This window comes from Cetorhinus maximus, chromosome 15 (genome assembly GCF_964194155.1).
Source record: "Cetorhinus maximus chromosome 15, sCetMax3.hap1.1, whole genome shotgun sequence".
In the NCBI taxonomy this organism is placed as follows: domain Eukaryota; kingdom Metazoa; phylum Chordata; class Chondrichthyes; order Lamniformes; family Cetorhinidae; genus Cetorhinus; species Cetorhinus maximus.
The window spans coordinates 100,911,055-100,930,365 of record NC_135893.1 but is presented as its reverse complement, the minus strand read 5'-3'; the positions used below and the strand labels follow the sequence as shown (position 1 = coordinate 100,930,365).

Below are 19,311 nucleotides of genomic sequence, written 5' to 3'. Positions count from 1 at the left end.
GAGGAAAGGTGGGCAATAATCTGTTACATCAGATTTCTAACTCTACTACATTGGCCTTTGATTTTCAGGGAAAGCCTAAACTCGCATCACTGAGGTTGTGCCTGTGTCTGGAGTTAGGCAGACACAGCACAAAAACTATTTTCCACGGCGTTTTACTGCTCAGGCCAGGAGCCTGGTGGCCGGGGTTTGGTTGTCTTCTTGATAGCATTAATTCGCAGGTTTTCAGGTGCTAAAATGTACTTTAACAGGAGGACCACATGAAGATTGCTGATTCCCTCCTGATGTCCACAGGGAAAACATCCTCCTCGAAAAAGACCACTGGGTGACAGCAAACAAGGCACTCCCATTGACAGAGGACCTCAAAAATACCCATGCACTTGTTTGAAATCCCACGGTCCCTCCTTGAACACACTCCACACCCTACAAACTGACGACAACCCCACCTCTCGATGGCGCACCTCCCGGTTGACTGCAAACATCACCAACCACAACCTGGTAACTGACATGAGTCCATGGAAAATCTGGAAAACTCTTAATCATTTTGAGGACAGACCAAGGAAGATGTGGCCACTTGCTCCACAAGTTAAACTCGAGGAACAGCTCGAATTATGATTGTGGCCATCCAAGTCAGACCATCACCCATATACTGAAATAAAAACAGAAAATGCTGGAAATACTCAGCAGGTTATGGCAGCATCTGTGGAGAGAGAAACAGAGGTAATGATTCAGGTCTGTGACCTTTCATCAGAACTGGGAAAAATTAGAGATGTAATAGATTTTGAGCAATTGGGGTGGGCGGGACAAGGACAAAAGAAGGTCTGTAATAGGGTGAAAGACAGGAGGGATTAAATGACAGAAGAGTTAGTCTTCCAGAGCCAAAGGGAATGGTGATGTGGCAAGAAGAGAAACAAAAGATGTTCCTAGAGCAGATGTGCTGTTGACTGAAAGCAAAAAAACCAAAACAAGCAAAGAAGAGGAAAGAAAATGGAGCACAGATTATGGTCTGAAATCGATGTTGAGTTTGGAAGGCTGCAAAGTGCCTAATCAAAAGATGAAATGCAGTTCCTCAAGCTATGTTGAGCTTCACTGGAACAGTAGTGGGCCAAGGACAGAGATACCAGTGCGAGAGTGAGGTGGAGAATTAAAATAACAAGTCACTGGAAGTTCAGGGTGGTGCTTGTGGACTGAATGGAGGCGTTCTGCAAAGCGGTCACCCAATCTGCGTTTGGTCTCGCCAGTGCAGAAAATGTATTCTTTCTTGGGAAATGGCAAGATCAGCATTTGTTGCTCATTGCTATTTGCCCTTGAAATGAGTAGTGTGCGAGGCCATTCCAGAGGGCATTTAAGAGTCAACCACATTGCTGTGGATCTGGAGTCAGATGTAGGCCAGAACATCTAAGGATGGCAGATTTCCCTCCCTAAAGGAGATTAGTGAACCAGATGGGTTTTTACAACAATTGTTGATAGTTTCATGGTCACTATTACTGAGACTAGCTTTATATTCCAGATTTATTAACGGATTTCAAATTCCACCAGCTGGCATGGAGAGAGAGCATTAGCCTGGGATCTCTGGATTGCTAGTTCAGTGACATTACCACTACACCACCATCTCCAGAAAGAGGAAACTGCATTTTGAGCAATGAATACAGTAGACTAGATTGAAGGAAGTGCATATAAATCACTGCTGCACCGTAAGGAGTGTTTGGGGCTTTGGTCGGTGAGGAGAGAGGAGGTAAAAGGGTAGGTGTTACATCTCCTGCGTTTGCATGGAAAGGAGCTTTGGGAAGAGGACAGGCCGTTGGAGGTGACTGAAGAGTGGACATGGTCAAGGGCCCTGTCGACCACGGTTGGGGGCAGGGGGATTCCTTGGTTAAGGTAAAAAAGAAGACATGAGAAATGCTGTTGTGGAAGGTTGCATCATCAGAACGATGATGCGACGTAGACGGAGGAACTGGGATAATGGAATGGAATCCTTACAGGGTATAGGCTAGGAGGAAGTATAATAGAGGCAGCTGTGGGAGTCATTGAGCTCATAATGAATATTAGTTGATAGCTTATCACCAGAAATGGAGACAAGCAAGGAAGGAAAAAGTTGGAGATGGACTTGCCACCCTCAGCATCTCTTCCAAGTAATGTTCAATATGGAGAGGTATTGATTCATCAGCTGAGGGAGGAAGACAGGTGGTAATCGTCAGAAGGGTTCCTTGCTCATGTTTGTCCTGATGCCATGAGATTTCTTGGGGTTCAGAATCAATGTAGAGGACCCCATGATCATTCACTCCCAGCTCCATGCCACTGATTGATCCTGACAGTGGGGCAGCACATACCTAATGATAAATTTGGTTCAATGAGTATGTTGAAGTCAGGCTGTTGTTTGACTAGTCTGTGGCACAGCTCTCCCAATTTTGGCACAAGTACCTTGATGTCAGCGAGGAGGACTTTGCAGAATAGACTGGGCTAGGCGTGCTTTTTTCATGTCCAGTATGGAGGTCGAATTGAGTGGTCCATCTGATTTTCTTATTACAATTTTTCTTGCAATTTTATACAACTGAGTGACTTGTTGAGGCTATTTCAAAGTGCAGCTAAAAGTCAACCGCATTGCTCGGGGTCTGGAGTCACATTTAGGCCAGACCAGGTAAGGGAAGCAGATTTCCTTCCCTAAGGACATTAGTGAACCAGATCGGGTTTTAACAACAATCCAGTAACTTAATGAGTGTTAAAATAAGCTTTGAAAAGACTACAGTTCCTCTCCCTAAAAAGGCAAGACATAAAAGATGACAAACATTATTGTGAAAAGGCAAGGAGGTTGACGAGAGAAATAAAATGTTAACTGACCTTTAATAGAAGGTATCCTTTTTTTATTGATGAATGTAGTTGTGACTTTCGGAATCACATCCGTAGACGTTCCACTTGGGCTTGGAACAGACTGTGAGCTAGGGGTTTCTTGGACCGTAGGTTCAGTTTCATCTGTTGCAGCTGTCTGATCTTAAAGAGAAGTGAACAAGATTATGTTCATAAACTGCATAATAAGAACATAAGAAATAGGAGCAGCAGTAGGCCATTCATCCCCTTGAGCCTGCTCCACCATATAATCCACTTTCCTACCTATCCCTTATCCCTTGATTCCCTTAGTGCCCCAAAATCTATTAATCTCAATCCTGAATATACGCAATGACTGATCTTCCACAGCTTCGAGGGGATAGAGAATTCCAAAGATTCACGACCCTCCGAATAAAGTAATTTCTCCTCATCTCACCCTCGTAATCTAAAGACCTGGACTAATGATCCGGAGAAACGAGTTCAAATCCCATCACAGCAGCTGGGGGCTTTAAATTCAATGAATGAAATAAAATCTGGAATAAAAAGCTATCAGTATTGGTAACCACGAAACTACTGGATTGTCATAAAAAAACATCTAGTTTCACTAATGCCCATTGGGGAAGGAAATCTGAAACAAAAACAGAAAATGCTGGGAAAACTCAGCAGGTCTAACAGCATCTGTGGAGAGAAAAACAGAGTCCGTATGACTCTTCTTCAGAGTCGCTCTAACTCCCCACAGATCCTGTTAGGCCTGCTGAGTTTTTCCCGCATTTCCTGTTTTTGTTTCAGATTTCCAGCATTCGCAGTGTTTTGCTTATATCTTGGGGAAGGAAATCTGCCATTCTTACTGGTCTGGCTTATATGCAATTCCAGACCCACAACAATATGGGTGACACTTAACTGCCCTTTGAATTGGGCAAACCACTCAGTTCTCAAGGGAAATTCGGGATGGGCAATAAATTACTGATAAAAACAAAAAGCTAAAAGCTACTGCGGATGCTGGAAATCCAAAACAAAAACAGAATTACCTGGAAAAACTCAGCAGGTCTGGCAGCATCGGTGGAGAAGAAATCAGTTAACGTTTCGAGTCTTCATGACCCTTCGGCAGAACTGAGTATAGTTAGGAGAAAGGTGAAATATAAGCTGGTCTAAGGTGGGGGGGCGGGGGGAGAGAGAAGTTGAGGGTGTGGTGATTGTGGAGATAAGCAAGCAGTGATAGGAGCAGATAATCAAAAGATGTCACAGACAAAAGGATCAAAGAGGTGTTGAAGGTGGTGATATTGTCTAAGAAAAGTGCTAATTAAGAATGGAAGACAGGACACTCAAGATACAGCTCTAGTGGGGGTGGGGTGGAAAGACTAACAAAGTTTTAATTTTAGATTTAAAAATAATAGAAATAGGTGGGAAAAGAAGAATCTATATAAATTATTGAAAAAAAAGGGAGGGGGGAGAAACGGGGTGGGGATGGGGGGAGGGGGAGTTTAAGATCTAAAGTTGTTGAATTCAATATTCAGCCCGGAAGGCTGTAAAGTGCCTAGTCGGAAGATGAGGTCCTGTTCCTCCAGTTGGCGTTGGGCTTCACTGGAACAATGCAGCAAGCCAAGGACAGACATGTGGGCAAGAGAACAGGGTGGAGTGTTAAAATGGCAAGCGACAGGGAGGTTTGGGTCTTTCTTGCGGACAGACCGCAGGTGTTCTGCAAAGCAGTCGCCCAGTTTGCGTTTGGTCTCTCCAATGTAGAGGAGACCGCATTGGGAGCAACGAATGCAGTAGACTAAGTTAGGGGAAATGCAAGTGAAATGCTGCTTCACTTGAAAGGACTGTTTGGGCCCTTGGACGGTGAGGAGAGAGGAAGTGAAGGGGCAGGTGTTGCATCTTCTGCGTGGGCATGGGGAGGTGCCATAGGTGGGGGTTGAGGAGTAGGGGATGATGGAGGAGTGGACCAGGGTGTCCCGGAGGGAACGATCCCTACAGAATGCCATCAGGGGGGGTGAAGGGAAGATGTGTTTGGTGGTGGCATCATGCTGGAGTTGGCGGAAATGGCGGAGGATGATCCTTTGAATGCGGAGGCTGGTGGGGTGATAAGTGAGGACAAGGGGGACCCTATCATGTTTCTGGGAAGGAGGAGAAGGCGTGAGGGAGGATGCGCGGGATATGGGCCGGACACGGTTGAGGGCCCTGTCAACGACCGTGGGTGGAAAACCTCGGTTAAGGAAGAAGGAGGACATGTCAGAGGAGCTATTTTTGAAGGTAGCATCATCAGAACAGATGCGACGGAGGCGAAGGAACTGAGAGAATGGGATGGAGTCCTTACAGGAAGCGGGGTGTGAGGAGCTGTAGTCGAGGCAACAGGGTGGAGTGTTAACTCCAACTCGCAGACACTTCCTCCTACCTCTCCCTGGACCATGACCCCACCGCAGAACATCAAGCCATTGTTTCCAGGACTGTCACTGACCTCATCTCCTCTGGAAATCTTCCTCCCACAGCTTCCAACTTGATAGTCGCCCAACCTCGGATGGCCCGCTTCTACCTCCTACCCAAAATCCATAAACAGAACTGTCCTGGCAGACCGATCGTGTCAGCCTGTTCTTGCCCCACGGAACTCATTTCTCGTTATCTTGACTCCCTTCTCTCTCCCCTTGTCCAGTCCCTTCCCACCTACATCCGTGATTCCTCTGACACCTTACGTCACATCAACAATTTCCAGTTGCCTGGCCCCAACCGCTTCCTCTTCACCATGGATGTCCAATCCCTCTACACCTCCATCCCCCACCAGGATGGTCTGAGGGCCCTTAGCTTCTTCCTTGAACAGAGGCCCCAACAATCCCCATCCACCACTACTCTCCTCCGTCTGGCTGAACTTGTTCTCACACTGAACAATTTCTCCTTTAACTCCTCTCACTTCCTCCAAATAAAAGGTGTGGCTATGGGTACCCGCATGGGCCCCAGCTACGCCTGTCTCTTTATGGGGTATGTGGAACATTCCTTGTTCCAGTCCTACTCCGGCCCCCTCCAACAACTCTTTCTCCGGTACATCGATGATTACTTCGGTGCTGCTTCATGCTCTCGTCGGGACCTGGAAAAATTTATTAATTTTGCTTCCAATCTCCACCCCTCCATCATTTTCACATGGTCCATCTCTGACACTTCTCTTCCCTTCCTTGACCTCTCGGTCTCATTTTCTGATGATAGACTGTCCACCAATATCCATTACAAGCCTACCGACTCCCACAGCTACCTCGACTACAGCTCCTCACACACCGCTTCCTGTAAGGACTCCATCCCATTCTCTCAGTTCCTTCGCCTCCGTCGCATCTGTTCTGATGACGCTACCTTCAAAAACAGCTCCTCTGACATGTCCTCCTTCTTCCTTAACCGAGGTTTTCCACCCACGGTCGTTGACAGGGCCATCAACCGTGTTCGGCCCATATCCCGCGCATCCGCCCTCACGCCTTCTCCTCCTTCCCAGAAACATGATAGGGTCCCCCTTGTCCTCACTTATCACCCCACCAGCCTCCGCATTCAAAGGATCATCCTCTGCCATTTCCGCCAACTCCAGCATGATGCCACCACCAAACACATCTTCCCTTCACCCCCACTGGCGGCATTCCGTAGGGATCGTTCCCTCCGGGACACCCTGGTCCACTCCTCCATCATTCCCTACTCCTCAACCCCCACCTATGGCACCTCCCCATGCCCACGCAGAAGATGCAACACCTGCCCCTTCACTTCCTCTCTCCTCACCGTCCAAGGGCCCAAACAGTCCTTTCAAGTGAAGCAGCATTTCACTTGCATTTCCCCTAACTTAGTCTACTGCATTCGTTGCTCCCAATGCGGTCTCCTCTACATTGGAGAGACCAAGCGCAAACTGGGCGACCGTTTTGCGGAACACCTGCGGTCTGTCCGCAAGAAAGACCCAAACCTCCCTGTCGCTTGCCATTTTAACACTCCACCCTGTTCTCTTGCCCACATGTCTGTCCTTGGCTTGCTGCATTGTTCCAGTGAAGCCCAACGCAAACTGGAGGAACAGGACCTCATCTTCCGACTAGGCACTTTACAGCCTTCCGGGCTGAATATTGAATTCAACAACTTTAGATCTTAAACTCCCCCTCCCCCCATCCCCACCCCGTTTCTCCCCCCTCCCTTTTTTTTCAATAATTTATATAGATTCTTCTTTTCCCACCTATTTCCATTATTTTTAAATCTAAAATTAAAACTTTGTTAGTCTTTCCACCCCACCCCCACTAGAGCTGTACCTTGAGTATCCCGTCTTCCATTCTTAATTAGCACTTTTCTTAGACAATATCACCACCTTCAACACCTCTTTGATCCTTTTGTCTGTGACATCTTTTGATTATCTGCTCCTATCACTGCTTGCTTATCTCCACAATCACCACACCCTCAACTTCTCTCTCCCCCCGCCCCCCCACCTTAGACCAGCTTATATTTCACCTTTCTCCTAACTATACTCAGTTCTGCCGAAGGGTCATGAAGACTCGAAACGTTAACTGATTTCTTCTCCACCGATGCTGCCAGACCTGCTGAATAAATTACTGATAATGCACACATCCCGTGAATCAATATTAAAAAAAGACGAAAAGCTATGGTAACATCTCTCTTTTCAGCAGCATAAAAAAAGTCCTAAATGGCCAAAGGGGAAGGGCTGCCCACAGACACTTGGAGGATATAATAAATTTCATGAAAAAGTGAAATATAGATGCCTTTTCACCTTTTTTATCGTTCTCAGGTTCAGCTTCTGGAACCTCGGTTACCTTCGCCTGGTCAATGATCACTTCATCCAGAGACTTTTTCAGAGTCTCAGCTGCCGTTTGAAGCTTTCTTGCCTCGGCGAAGGCCATTTCGGACAGAATTGCATGATCTTGACTTTCATAGAACAGCCCTGAACACAATTATTCCATTAAAAACTAGAGGCAGATTAAGTTACATGTTATTAAAAAGTAAAAACATGCAGGTGATATCTAGATCTGATCAAATTCCCATCAGAATTAGATTCTGAAGTTTCCCTCTTCCGCCTGCAATATTAATTGAAAGAAAATATTTAGGTGAATAACTGCTTTTAAACACATACTTCAAGTTAAGTCACTAGCTCAAGTATTTCCAGGCAGTACCTCCCATTCAAATCTACTTGTTCCCATTGAATGTGCATTGGCAGGCACCTTTTAGCTAGGCTGGCAAAGGGGCTGCTTTGTAAGCCTAGCTGCCTCATTGATTGATTTTGCATATCCTTAGCAGGACTGGTGAAGCCCAGCATTTTCACAAACTGCGCTCTCAGAGAGTACATGGTGAGACTGGCAGGGCTTACAATTAAAAGACATACAATGACTGAAATGGTGCAGATCTTGCTTAAGAAGGACACTTTACCTCTGCACTTGCCACCACCCACCTGTAATTTGAAGGTATAGAAGTATTACAAGGGGAGGCCTAACTGAGACACCAACGTAGGGGAAATAGACAAATCACATGTTGCACACACAAATTTAAGCTCATGTACCTCTCAAAGGCAACTTTGTGAATACTATGGCAGTGTAATTCGGCATAAGAGGATGTTAAATGCTACTTACATAATTAAATACATATATGTAAATATGTGCAATTGAGAACAATGCTCAAACTAATCGTATTAGTTGACATCCCAATTTGAACAGTTTTTCAAAATTCATGTTTGTTGCGTACACACATGACGAATGAGTATGTATGAGTTGTGTACCATTGTGTGCATATGAGTGAATGTGATATTTAATTGAGCACCTTACGAACAAACTGAATTATATCTAGCTTCAGCAATTCTGTGCGGCACATACTGAAAGAGGGGTAAGCTAACAGACTGGTTAGTCACAAACTATCTTATGAAGCACATAAAAAAGGATAAGTGTTCTAAATATAACTATTTTCTTGCAGTACATTGAAAGCACGGGGAGATGTAGCAAGAAATTGACCAGACATCCTTTATTTAAAATTCAGTATTAACTGTAGTGTAATTACACAAGGAAGAATCTTTTTGCTATGCAAACTAAATCACATCAGTACATAGGAAATAGTAGCAGGAGTAGGCCATTTGGTCCCTAATAAGAAATCATATGGAAAAAGATGGGGTTGTCATTTTCAGCTATTCCTCATTTTGAGGATGATGTCTACTCAGGGTAGCAAGTTTCTGCCACGGGTCTTCACGTGACTGAACAGGTCGATTCTTGACCCAAGTTCTTTGGGCACATTGAGCAGGACGTCCCAAGAGGTAGTGGGATCTGGAGTGCAGGATTTGCTTCCTTTTCTTTCGTTCTCTGCCGTCGCTCTACCTCATCGTTAAGGTGTTTGGACTCAAAGTGCGATGTAGCACGATGGACAAGTTGTCATCATTTTGAACAATTGGTTACAGCTCCTCCCAGTCAGTAATGTCAATGCTGCCATGCTTCGAGGAGAGCTTCAGAGTTCCTTTGAAGCATTTTCTTTGTCCTCCCCTGGAAAGCTGGCCATTTGAGAGTTGAGAAAACAGGGCCTGATGGGGAATGAGGCTTTTTGGCCATCCAGTTCAGCGAAGCTGATTTTGCAGGAATTTTGCCTGAATGCTTGTGGAGCTGGCTTTTTCAAGAAGGCCACTAGGAATTGTTCAATGTTCCTCCCATTGAATGCAGAGGCTGCAGCAGAGGTATTTTTCTCTTTATTTTTTCATGGGACATGGACGTCACTGGCAATGCCAACATTTGTTCTTCAGCCCGCATTGCCTTTTGAACTCAGTGGCTTGCTAGGCCATTTCAGAGGGAAATCAAGAATCAACCACACTGCTGTGGATCTGGAGTCACATGTAGGCCAGAACGGGTAAGGATGGCAAACTTCCTTCCCTAAAGAGCATTACTGAACCAGATGGGTTTTTACAACAATCTGATAGTTTTATTGTCGCCATTATTGAGACTAACTTTATATTCCAGTTTTACTAATTGAATTTTAAATTCCACCTTTGAACCCATGTCCCCAGAGTGTTAGCTTGTGCCTCTGGATTCTGATGTACCACAATGCCATCTCCCATCTCCCCACACCCATTACTGATGGAACTACTCTAGCGCTGTTATATGTGTCACTGATACACAGGCCAGGTCTTACTGCAGTACAGGAATGCGGTGACAACAATTGCTCTGTACATTCGGACTTTTGTTGACTTGTGGAGGTCTTTGTTATCAAACACTCACTTCTGTAGTTTGAGGAAGGCTGAGCTGGTGCAGCTGATCTGGTGTTGGATCGCCTCGTCAAAGCTAGCCTTTTGAGAGAAGTGGATGCCAAAGTATGGGAAGTGCTCAATATATTTCAGAGTCTCTACTTCAACATAAATGGGAGGGGAATAGCTGACCAGCTGTGGATTGATGTAGGAGTTTTGTTTTGGCAACATTCAAGGACAGACCAAGTCTCTTGTATGAAGAATTGAAATGATCAAGAGTGGCTTGCAAATCTGTTGCAGAGTGGTCAATGACACTGCAGTCATCTGCAAACTGTAGATCATGTATGTCCATGGTGGTCAGTTTAGTTTTGGCATGGAGGCGACTGAGGTTAAAGAGTTTTCCATCTAAGTGGTATTTAATACTCACACCAGAGGGTAATTGATCTTTGATGAAGTGAATAGACAGTCAGGTAGATTGTAAATAGTATGGGGGCTATTACACAGCCTTACTTGACCCCAGTCCAGATTTTGAAGGCATCTGTTTCAGATCTCCCACTCAAGACAATTGCAGTGTATCATCGTGAAGCAGTGCAGGATTGTGATAAAGTTTCCTGGCATCCAAATCTTTGGAGCATAATCCACAGAGCCTCATGATTTATTGAGTCAAATGCTTTGGTCCGGTTTATGAATGTAATGAAGAGTTCCTGTTGTCGTTCTTGACATTTTTCTTGTATTTGACCATGTCAGAGATTCCTCTAGAAGGTCTAAAGCCACATTGGCCAGGATATTGAGGTCGGCGAATGGGGGGCGGGGCCTGCTTGCCGACGCATAAAATGACGCGGGATGACGTCGGGGGGAACTCCCTATGTCATCCTGCCTCATTTCAATTTTCAGGTCGGCGGGGGTGCAGCCGAATCAGCTGTGCACTCGCCGACCTGTCAACGGCCAAGTGATACCATTAAAAAGTAATTTAGCTAGTTAATGAACCTGCCCGTCCAACCTTAAAATACTGACTGGTAATCAAGGCTAATGGTCTGGGGACATGGGTTCAAATCCCACCAAGGCAGCTGGTGGAATGTGAATTCAATTAATAAATCTGGAATATAAAACTAGTCTCAGTGATGGTGGCCATGACAGCTATCATTGATTGTTGTAAAGACCCATCTAGTTCACTAATGTCCTTAAGTGCCATCCTTACCTAGTCTGGCCTACATGTGACTCAAGACCTACAACAATGTGGTTGACTCTTAACCCCCCGCAGTTCAAGGGCAATTAGGGATGGGCAACAAATGCTGGCCTTGCCAGCGATGGCCACATCCAATGAAAGAACAAAGAAAAAAAAGTGGCAGATGGCACTCTCCAGTAGAATCCATGGGTGAATCACCATTGATGAGAAAGCTACAAAAAGCAATCAAATGGATGAAAACAACAAAGTTTGTGGGCCCGATGGTCTTCCAGCTGAGGTCTTCAGAGCTGGTGGACTTACGCTCCATGCACTATCCTGTGGATTTGAGGGGATTCCTGACTTCAGGACTGCGACGATTATAACTGTCTTCAAGAAGGGACTATCAAGGTACTTCCCTCTTGTCCACAGAAGGGTAAATCCTGACACGCATTCTCCTGAATGGGTTGTAATAATGCTCGGAATCAAATGGTTTCTCATGCTAGGTTTTGCATGTTACTACTTTAAGAGACATGATAGTGAATTGGAATGTGAATTGAGTCTTACCCTGGATCGTCCAAGCTAACACACTACTTGGTTCAAAGCTCCTGGCACTCTCAAAGAAATTGTCAGCATCTTCATAGTGTTCATTTATGCATGCCAGAATACCACAGAGAATAAGGCTAGAAAAAAATCACCAGATTCAGTCAAACAAAGAAATCATAATAAATGCTGTGTAGTCTATTCAAACATAGTATCAACTTTACTAAGCACATTCTGTGCATGTTTTGAATCAAGGCTACCATCAAGTCAAGTGACAGTGTACACTCATCTGATATGCAGATCTCTGTACTGGTGCTTAGAATGGTTTGAGTGACTGACATAGCATCTTTGGGAGAGTGAGTCCCCCAACCCTTCCCACCAACCACATCTGCACAAATGCAGAGCTTAAATAGTCAGAAGCAGCAGCAATAATTGCACTGGAGGTACACCTGTCTAATTGAAGTGAGCTTCAGCAATTAAAATGGTTCAGACCTCCCAATGACATCGTTGAGCAGGCTGTGCAATCGCTCTACCCACCACCTAACTTATGTATGCTCCAAACCAAAATCAAGGCCCAAAGTCAAAAGTGAAGCTACATTTTTAGCATAGCTATACTAATTAGGCTGTCTAAAAAACTGTTAGTAAGCATGGCATGGTTAACATGTGTGATTCTGACCTGTATATATGCTCCTGGTTTACAGCAACAGCCTCACGGAAGCACTCCTCTGCTTTGGCTTGGTCATTTAACAGGAGGTGGAAAGTACCATAGTCAAACCAGTGTTCAGCATTGCTCCTATCACGTGCTAATCTCTGTAAAAGAAAACGTATTTTGATAATTGTGAGTTAAGTCCGTGACCCATTCCCAGTGTGAAATAGTTGATCATCTTCAGCATCCTACTCCTGAAGACAATGAAGGGAAATGAACCTTGTGCCTGTTTTCCAAGCGGAAAATGGAGCAGGGGTCCAATTTCAGGGGCAACCTCCCATGCCCAACCAGCATCGGAAACACATCCAGTGCTATTTTGATTCAGATGCTCTGATGTCCACCTATAACAGACATTAGGTACCTTGAATTTGCTAATAAGGAGCCTAATGCCTGTTTTATGAACCTTTTGTAAAATTGAAAACAAAAAGTTAGGTCTTCACTTATTCCTCTAATTGCACTGGGAGCAGATCAGAGGCAGACTGCCCCCATAAAAACCTAGAATGACTGCTTCCAGAGCACCTATTTAGGTGATCTCTGTCTAAGGACACAGGTCAATGATGAGAAGAAAGGTCTTTATTTTTGACTTTTTGAATAAAAATGGTCTTGCTGCTTCAAAATTGTCAGTGGCGGAGGCATCACCCACCTTTTCACAATATGGCTTATTTGGAGACAAATAAGCAGAACTAAGTAAAAAGTCTGTTTGATATCTACTGAAGTTATTTACCAGACCATCTCCCCACAAGCCAATAACAATTCTTTCTCTGTCACAGAGCAAAAACATACCCTACCTGACCACACAACCGTTGTGAGAATGGATGTTTAAAAAATATTTTGGGGAATATTGTGGTATTCTGTAAAAAAGGCGGTGGGGGGGCTGGGGTGTGTGTGTGGCGGTGCGTGTGCGTGAGATTTAATTAAGCTGGGCAAGGGTTTGATTGGAGTCAGGTTGTCTGGGGGTTTGGAAACATGAAAAGGATAAAGGTGTTTAGTTTGAGGTACAAGTAAGCATGTTAGATCTAACATTTGCATTTTTAAATAAGCTGAAAAGTTGTTTGAATTCCAAAGGGGAGTCAGAGGTAGAAAGGAAAATGTTTGCATCTTGCAGGAATCCATAGGTAAATAGTAGTGGGGATATTATACTTTTATTGACCCAAAAGCAAAGACAAGATGGAAACATGAAAGATCTTATATTTGGAAGGGTTTGAGCTTCAAAGGGGTGTGAGAACAATGGGATTGAGATGAAAGAGTAAAAAGGTATATTGGAGTTACTGTGCATAGCTGGTTTTTAGCTATTGAGCTGTTGAGCTGGATAGTTGTTAAGCTGGAGATAGCTGGAACTGTTTGAGCTATTGAAAAGTCTTGGACTACAGTAAGCAGTTTTATTCTGAAGTGGATTCCACAGCAGAATGGAAGAGGATAAAGGTCATGTGGTACACCTTTATTGAAGCTACAGCAGTTTGCCTTGTATAATATTACTGAACTTTTCATATTTAAACATCCATAAGGGAGTGTTGCCTGGAAAGTACTTACTTGTAGGTTTGACAAAGTAGAATATTTTTGGAGGAACATTTTGTAAGACTAACCTTAATTGTGTAATTGTATTCTTGTGTGCTTACGTTTAATAAAACTTTTATTTATAATTTTTAAAAACCCAAAAGTGGTATTGGACCTCTTACTGCTGAGATTGCTACATCTTCTTCTCGTTGTCAGAATACAAAAAAAAAGGTTGTGGCCTGTAAGCCAAGTTTCCCTCTGGGATTTGGCTTACGTAGCAATTAACACTGGCTGTGGTCATAACATCATTCAATCCCAAATTTGAGGTGTCAGCTGTGGCTCAGTTCATAGCACCCTCGCCTTTGAATCAGAGGGTTGTGGGTTCATGTTCCACTCCCGGAAACCAAGAACTGTGATTGTACTCGAAAGAGATGCAATCTGTGACTGTTGGTAACTCGAAAGAGTTTCAATCCCAAATTTGAATATAAAGATAAGCTTTATATTAAAGTCAAGCCAGCACCTTCCTCCTGTTCCTACACCATCATTCTTCAGACTCACATTTATTTTTCCTATTATTCTTTCTACTGTGTGTCACAGCCATATTGCTCTTTTACCAATTTTCTCCAATACAGACCACAGGGGATTTCCAGACTTTTGCTTAGGATGCTGCAGCTATTACAGCCAAAGCACAGCAACACAGACTCATCCACAGTGGACACCACCTATAAATAAACGTGAAGGCCACTGACATACAAATCACAGGTTCGAGCAGGCAGGAAGCAGTCCACAGGAAATTTCTGCTCCCATTACCTTTATAATTCAGAAGACCTACTGGGTATTTTAATTTTACCTACTGCTTTATAGTTGCTGCTGGCTTTACGGTCTTGGCAGCACCAGGATGTCCTCTTGGTTGCTTTCCCATACCCCGTAGTGCCCTCATATGCACCTAGTACGGGCCTGCAGAATGAAAATTAGGCTCAACAGGAGAACTGGCCGCTGAGGATGTGATCATAACAAAACGGTTCTCAAGCAACATGGAAGGATATTCACCCTATAGATTCCCTGGATTATCAGCTTTTCTGCACAATCTCTCACCTCTTGGTGGTATTTATTTGCTAGTTCAAAGTCCTTGTTCATTTCAGCTTCTTTAGCAAAGTGTTTTAACTGTGCAGAGCCAAGAACTGATTCTGGAATAGGATCTGGAGGGTCCACATGCAACATCTAGGTGAAGAAAAGGACAATAATTTAGACCCGAATCAGAAAATATTCAAAATTCTACTCAAAGTGTAGGTAAAATGGTGATGAGAATTTAAAGATCACAGCTTCCACCAATCTCACATGCCAAGAATTAAATGGCTGCGTGTTTTCTGAATTGTACATGCACTGTTAGCAACTATATATTCGCTTCTGCAATTTTTTACTGAAACTAAGGCAGAATGACTAATGCATTAATTATGGGTAAGGTAAAGTGAAGCAAGATGGGCAAAGTTAATTCACCCAAAAAAGTGTATACTTCTACACATAGCATTTCCGAAGCCCCTAAAATCAGGATAAACTTCTAAAGCAAACCATTCAGGAAGCAGAAATATCACATTTTAAATAGCTTACGTTACCCAGCTGTGTGGTAATGTATTTCTGCAGAGGCATATGTAATGAAGGATAGTTGTGACTGTCTAAAAGGATGCTAATTTTAGACAGCGGAATAAGTCCTGATAAGAATGAGGCCCCTATGGTTGCACATGTTCAGCAATCTGTTCAATGGGTTAAGGGTCATAAAGTGACCAACGAAATACAGCTCAGTGACCCGAGGGTCACAAGCCAAAATTTGATGAGGTAAGTAAACTGTAAAAGTCACAATTGTGACCATAATAGGGCAACAAAATGACTATAAAGAGGGGAAAATTGTCTTGCTATCTGTCAACAAGAGACAACATCCAAGTGTCCCCAAGTGTCAACTGCTTAAATACAGCTTGTATTAGAATTGGTCTATTTAGGTTTGCATAGAACTTTGAGAAATAAAATAATATGTTGAACTGGCATCCAATTAGAACCAAATCTTATCATGCACAGATATAATACAATAAAAAATGATGAGTGGCTGTAAAATTCCATTGGTATTGCAGCAATAAGTGACAATGAGGGTTATGTCATGTAATTAATTAAGTACTGTGGGGTTCAACTACTGTTTTGTGACAGCTCCGCTATGCTTACTTTGAACTAGTCCCTTCTCACCCTTGAAGTTGTTGTCACCTCACTTCTCAACTCACCTTCACTGAGAAGAGCAATATTTGTGCATTTCACTGCACTCTTCTTCTCTCTGACAATTTTTAAAGTGCCATGCTTGCCATTCACAGGTTTTAGTGCAGGTTTTAGTTAATGTTCCTGACTGTTCATCATAAACATTTCCTTATAACCAACAACCATTCATTCTTAGCAGAAATTTTTGCAGTCATCCAGTCCCTCAGTGTAGTTCATGTTAATGTGAGCCATTAGAGTGAACACATAAACCAGAGGATGGAAAATAATTTAATATTCAGGGTATAGAGTGTTCAGTAAGCCCAGAAAAGACAGAATAAAAGTTGATGTCATCATATATGTCATAGACAACTGGATGGTGAATAAACTTGATCCTGAGGGAGCAGGTAGACTAAAGAGATTAGTCAAGCAAAATACTGTGGTTGCTGCAAATCTGAAATGAAAACAAAAATGTTGGAAATTCTCAGCCAATCAGGCAGCATCTCTGGAGAGAGAAACAGAGTTTGCTAGCCAGATTTTTGCTATGGAGGCAAGAATTCAGCACACCCGCCTCCATGGAAACAAACCCTGCATGCATGATTTTCGCTCTGGGAACATGGGGGGTGGGGTGTGGGCAAGGCCTGGCTGTGGTCGAGCTGGGCCTGCCATCTCTGGATGCCCCCTAGCCCTCACCCCTCACACCCACGCCACCTCATACTCTCATGCCATCTCCATAGCCACTCAGCCAGTATCCACTATGGACAGACCTCAGGTGCCATGTGGAAATGAAAATAAACTAAGCTTTTAACAATCTAAGGCAGCTCACCCACACACACTTGAAAATGAAAAAATTCTCATTCATGAAACTCATTCGAAGATTTTAAATCCCCTCAAGTGATCAATCTGTTATAAAAACAAACAAACTCCTATTTGGTAACCACACCAAATACAGCTAATCCTTCAATAGCCTCTTAAAACTGTCATTCAAAATATGAACTCAGTCCCTCTGCTGAGATAATTGGTTTGGAGCTTTTGAAATTCAGTCAGGCATTCATAATGGGCTCAGCCTTTGGGAAATGTCAACAATGGAATCTATTTAAACTGCAGGAGCAGATGGTAATGGTTTTTTCCTAAACTACACCAGATTACCTGTCAGACAATACGCTCTAACAGCATTTGTTTGTTTTTCTTTACTCTAACTTCGTAGTATTCACTAGAAAAATAATGAGGGTCAATTGGGATATTGGAAAATTTTATTCTGGCTGCAAGTAAAATTTTAGAAATACATCTAGATTAATTGCAATTTATTTCTTCAAAGAGGTATTTTTGCATATAAAACACAAAACAGGATTATAAAACATTAGTAACTGTACACAGTACACCAAGTGTACAGTTATTAATATGTTTAATAACTTTCTAACTCTTAATAACATACTAACTCTTTCTATTTATCTCCCGCTCACCAACCCTTCCATTCGCCAGCCCTTCTGCTTGCCAATCTCTCAACAGTTGTCAGCTGTACTGATTGTTGCTATCAAGGTTGTGAAAAACACAAAAGCTTGTCCACTCAACTTATGTCTTTGCAGTGTTAAGTGAAGAGACAGGATCATTGCACTGGCAACTTTTACTTCATACATGCATGCAGGCTGTCTCTGTGGAGTTAGTTTGCAAATTCTTGCTAAAAGAGTGGACTGCCACAGGTTTTTGATTGACTTTGAGTCATCACCACCGTTATTTCTTCAAACAGTGCTTTGAGGTTAGACTGGACTACTTACTGATATATGGTTAAGTTTAGTGAGCTCATCAAATGTGTTAAAGGGTAAAATAAAAATAACAGGTACATAGCTTTTCCCACTTCAGCTGTTCTTTACCTTGTGCAGGCAACAGTGCATCTGATCCACCAAGTAAATATATAATTCATTAAGGAATGTCTGAAGCTGTTCTCTATTCTCAAAGGCCACCGTCTGCAAGTACTTCTCTCGCACAATTTTCACAACCGCATGCTGGAGTAGGAAATTAAAAGTTAGGATTTTACAAGACATTATCTCCATAAAAATGCTTAATTAATACATAGGTTAGGATTTTGCAGTCGTAATGATGGTAAACTGTCAGCATTCACCCTCATTACAGCAATGAAGCTGACAGCAGCTTATGATGTCCATACATGCACAGTAAACACAGAAAGCCAAAGTTGGCTGTCAATGATACCCTGCTCCTCCACAAGTAATGCTTTTGAAGTCCCCGCAATTAAAATCTTTAGAAATTTAGAAGACTTTAGAAGTGATCTTTCACTTTTTAAACTCGCTAAAAATTAACACATCTTTGAATGCGATGTAACCAGGTTTTAAATGCCTTACTGAGTCTTAATTGCTATTCAATAATCCCTCTGACCCTGAAAAGCTAGTTATATGTTTGTAGAATGTCAAACTTCTCCATTGCTAAAAATTCCATGTCTTTAGTTTTTGTTTTAGTTTTCTATCTTAATTCCATGTCCAATCTTCATTTCGCTCTCGGTAAAATGATTAAAAGGTGAAGGATAACCAATGCATTTTCTTCCTGCTTTACTGTCTGTAAGAATCCTTCAATGGGATTGTTGCTGGATGCTAGAGATCCCCTCCAGTTGCACCAGAATCAAATATACATCAGAAAAAATGAAATTCTTGCCAGAGATCACTAGATCTTTGTGAGCAGCTTTCTTCAAGGTCGCATTAAGTGCCACCACTTTGCCACTGACAGCAAAATGACAAAATAATTCTAATTTTCAACTGTCAGACTGCAAACGATTTGGGAAAATATAATTGTTACCATTATTTTCCACTATGTGCCTTTGGCTAGAAGATGGAATGCTCCGTTTCACTGAAGTGACTTCAAGAGGCACTTTTGAATGCTCTGAGATCGGTCCGTTTGCTATCAGATTCCCCCTCTTATAAAAGAAAGCTGGGTGAGAATTGCAAAAATCAATTTTTAGTTTTAACTGAAGTCCTATTTTCAGTCGTCAGGGATTTAAATTTAGGTCCTAACAAAAATTCACTGCACTTGCATCTAGTTACTATCCTATTACAATCTGTATGCAATCTTTCATGAAAGACTGAATAGTGACAGAACAGTTTGTATTAGTAAAGTGCATTGGAATTCCAATACTGCAAAATGTATGATCATTTTAAAGATTTTTCATAAGCTTTC

At 42.8% G+C, this 19,311-nt stretch overlaps 1 protein-coding gene across 1 annotated transcript in view; it reads right to left on the bottom strand.

The window, feature by feature from the left end:
• cfap70 (cilia and flagella associated protein 70) overlaps positions 1–19,311 on the bottom strand; it is a 102,519-nt gene that overhangs the window by 24,359 nt on the left and 58,849 nt on the right. Inside the window, exons 17-22 of the mRNA XM_078559088.1 lie at positions 18,000–18,131; positions 14,989–15,114; positions 12,370–12,503; positions 11,718–11,833; positions 7,550–7,720; positions 2,836–2,985 (exon numbers count right to left, since the gene is read on the bottom strand). Coding sequence (XP_078415214.1) covers positions 2,836–2,985; positions 7,550–7,720; positions 11,718–11,833; positions 12,370–12,503; positions 14,989–15,114; positions 18,000–18,131 — 829 coding nt within the window. The remainder of the gene's footprint in view (positions 1–2,835; positions 2,986–7,549; positions 7,721–11,717; positions 11,834–12,369; positions 12,504–14,988; positions 15,115–17,999; positions 18,132–19,311) is intronic.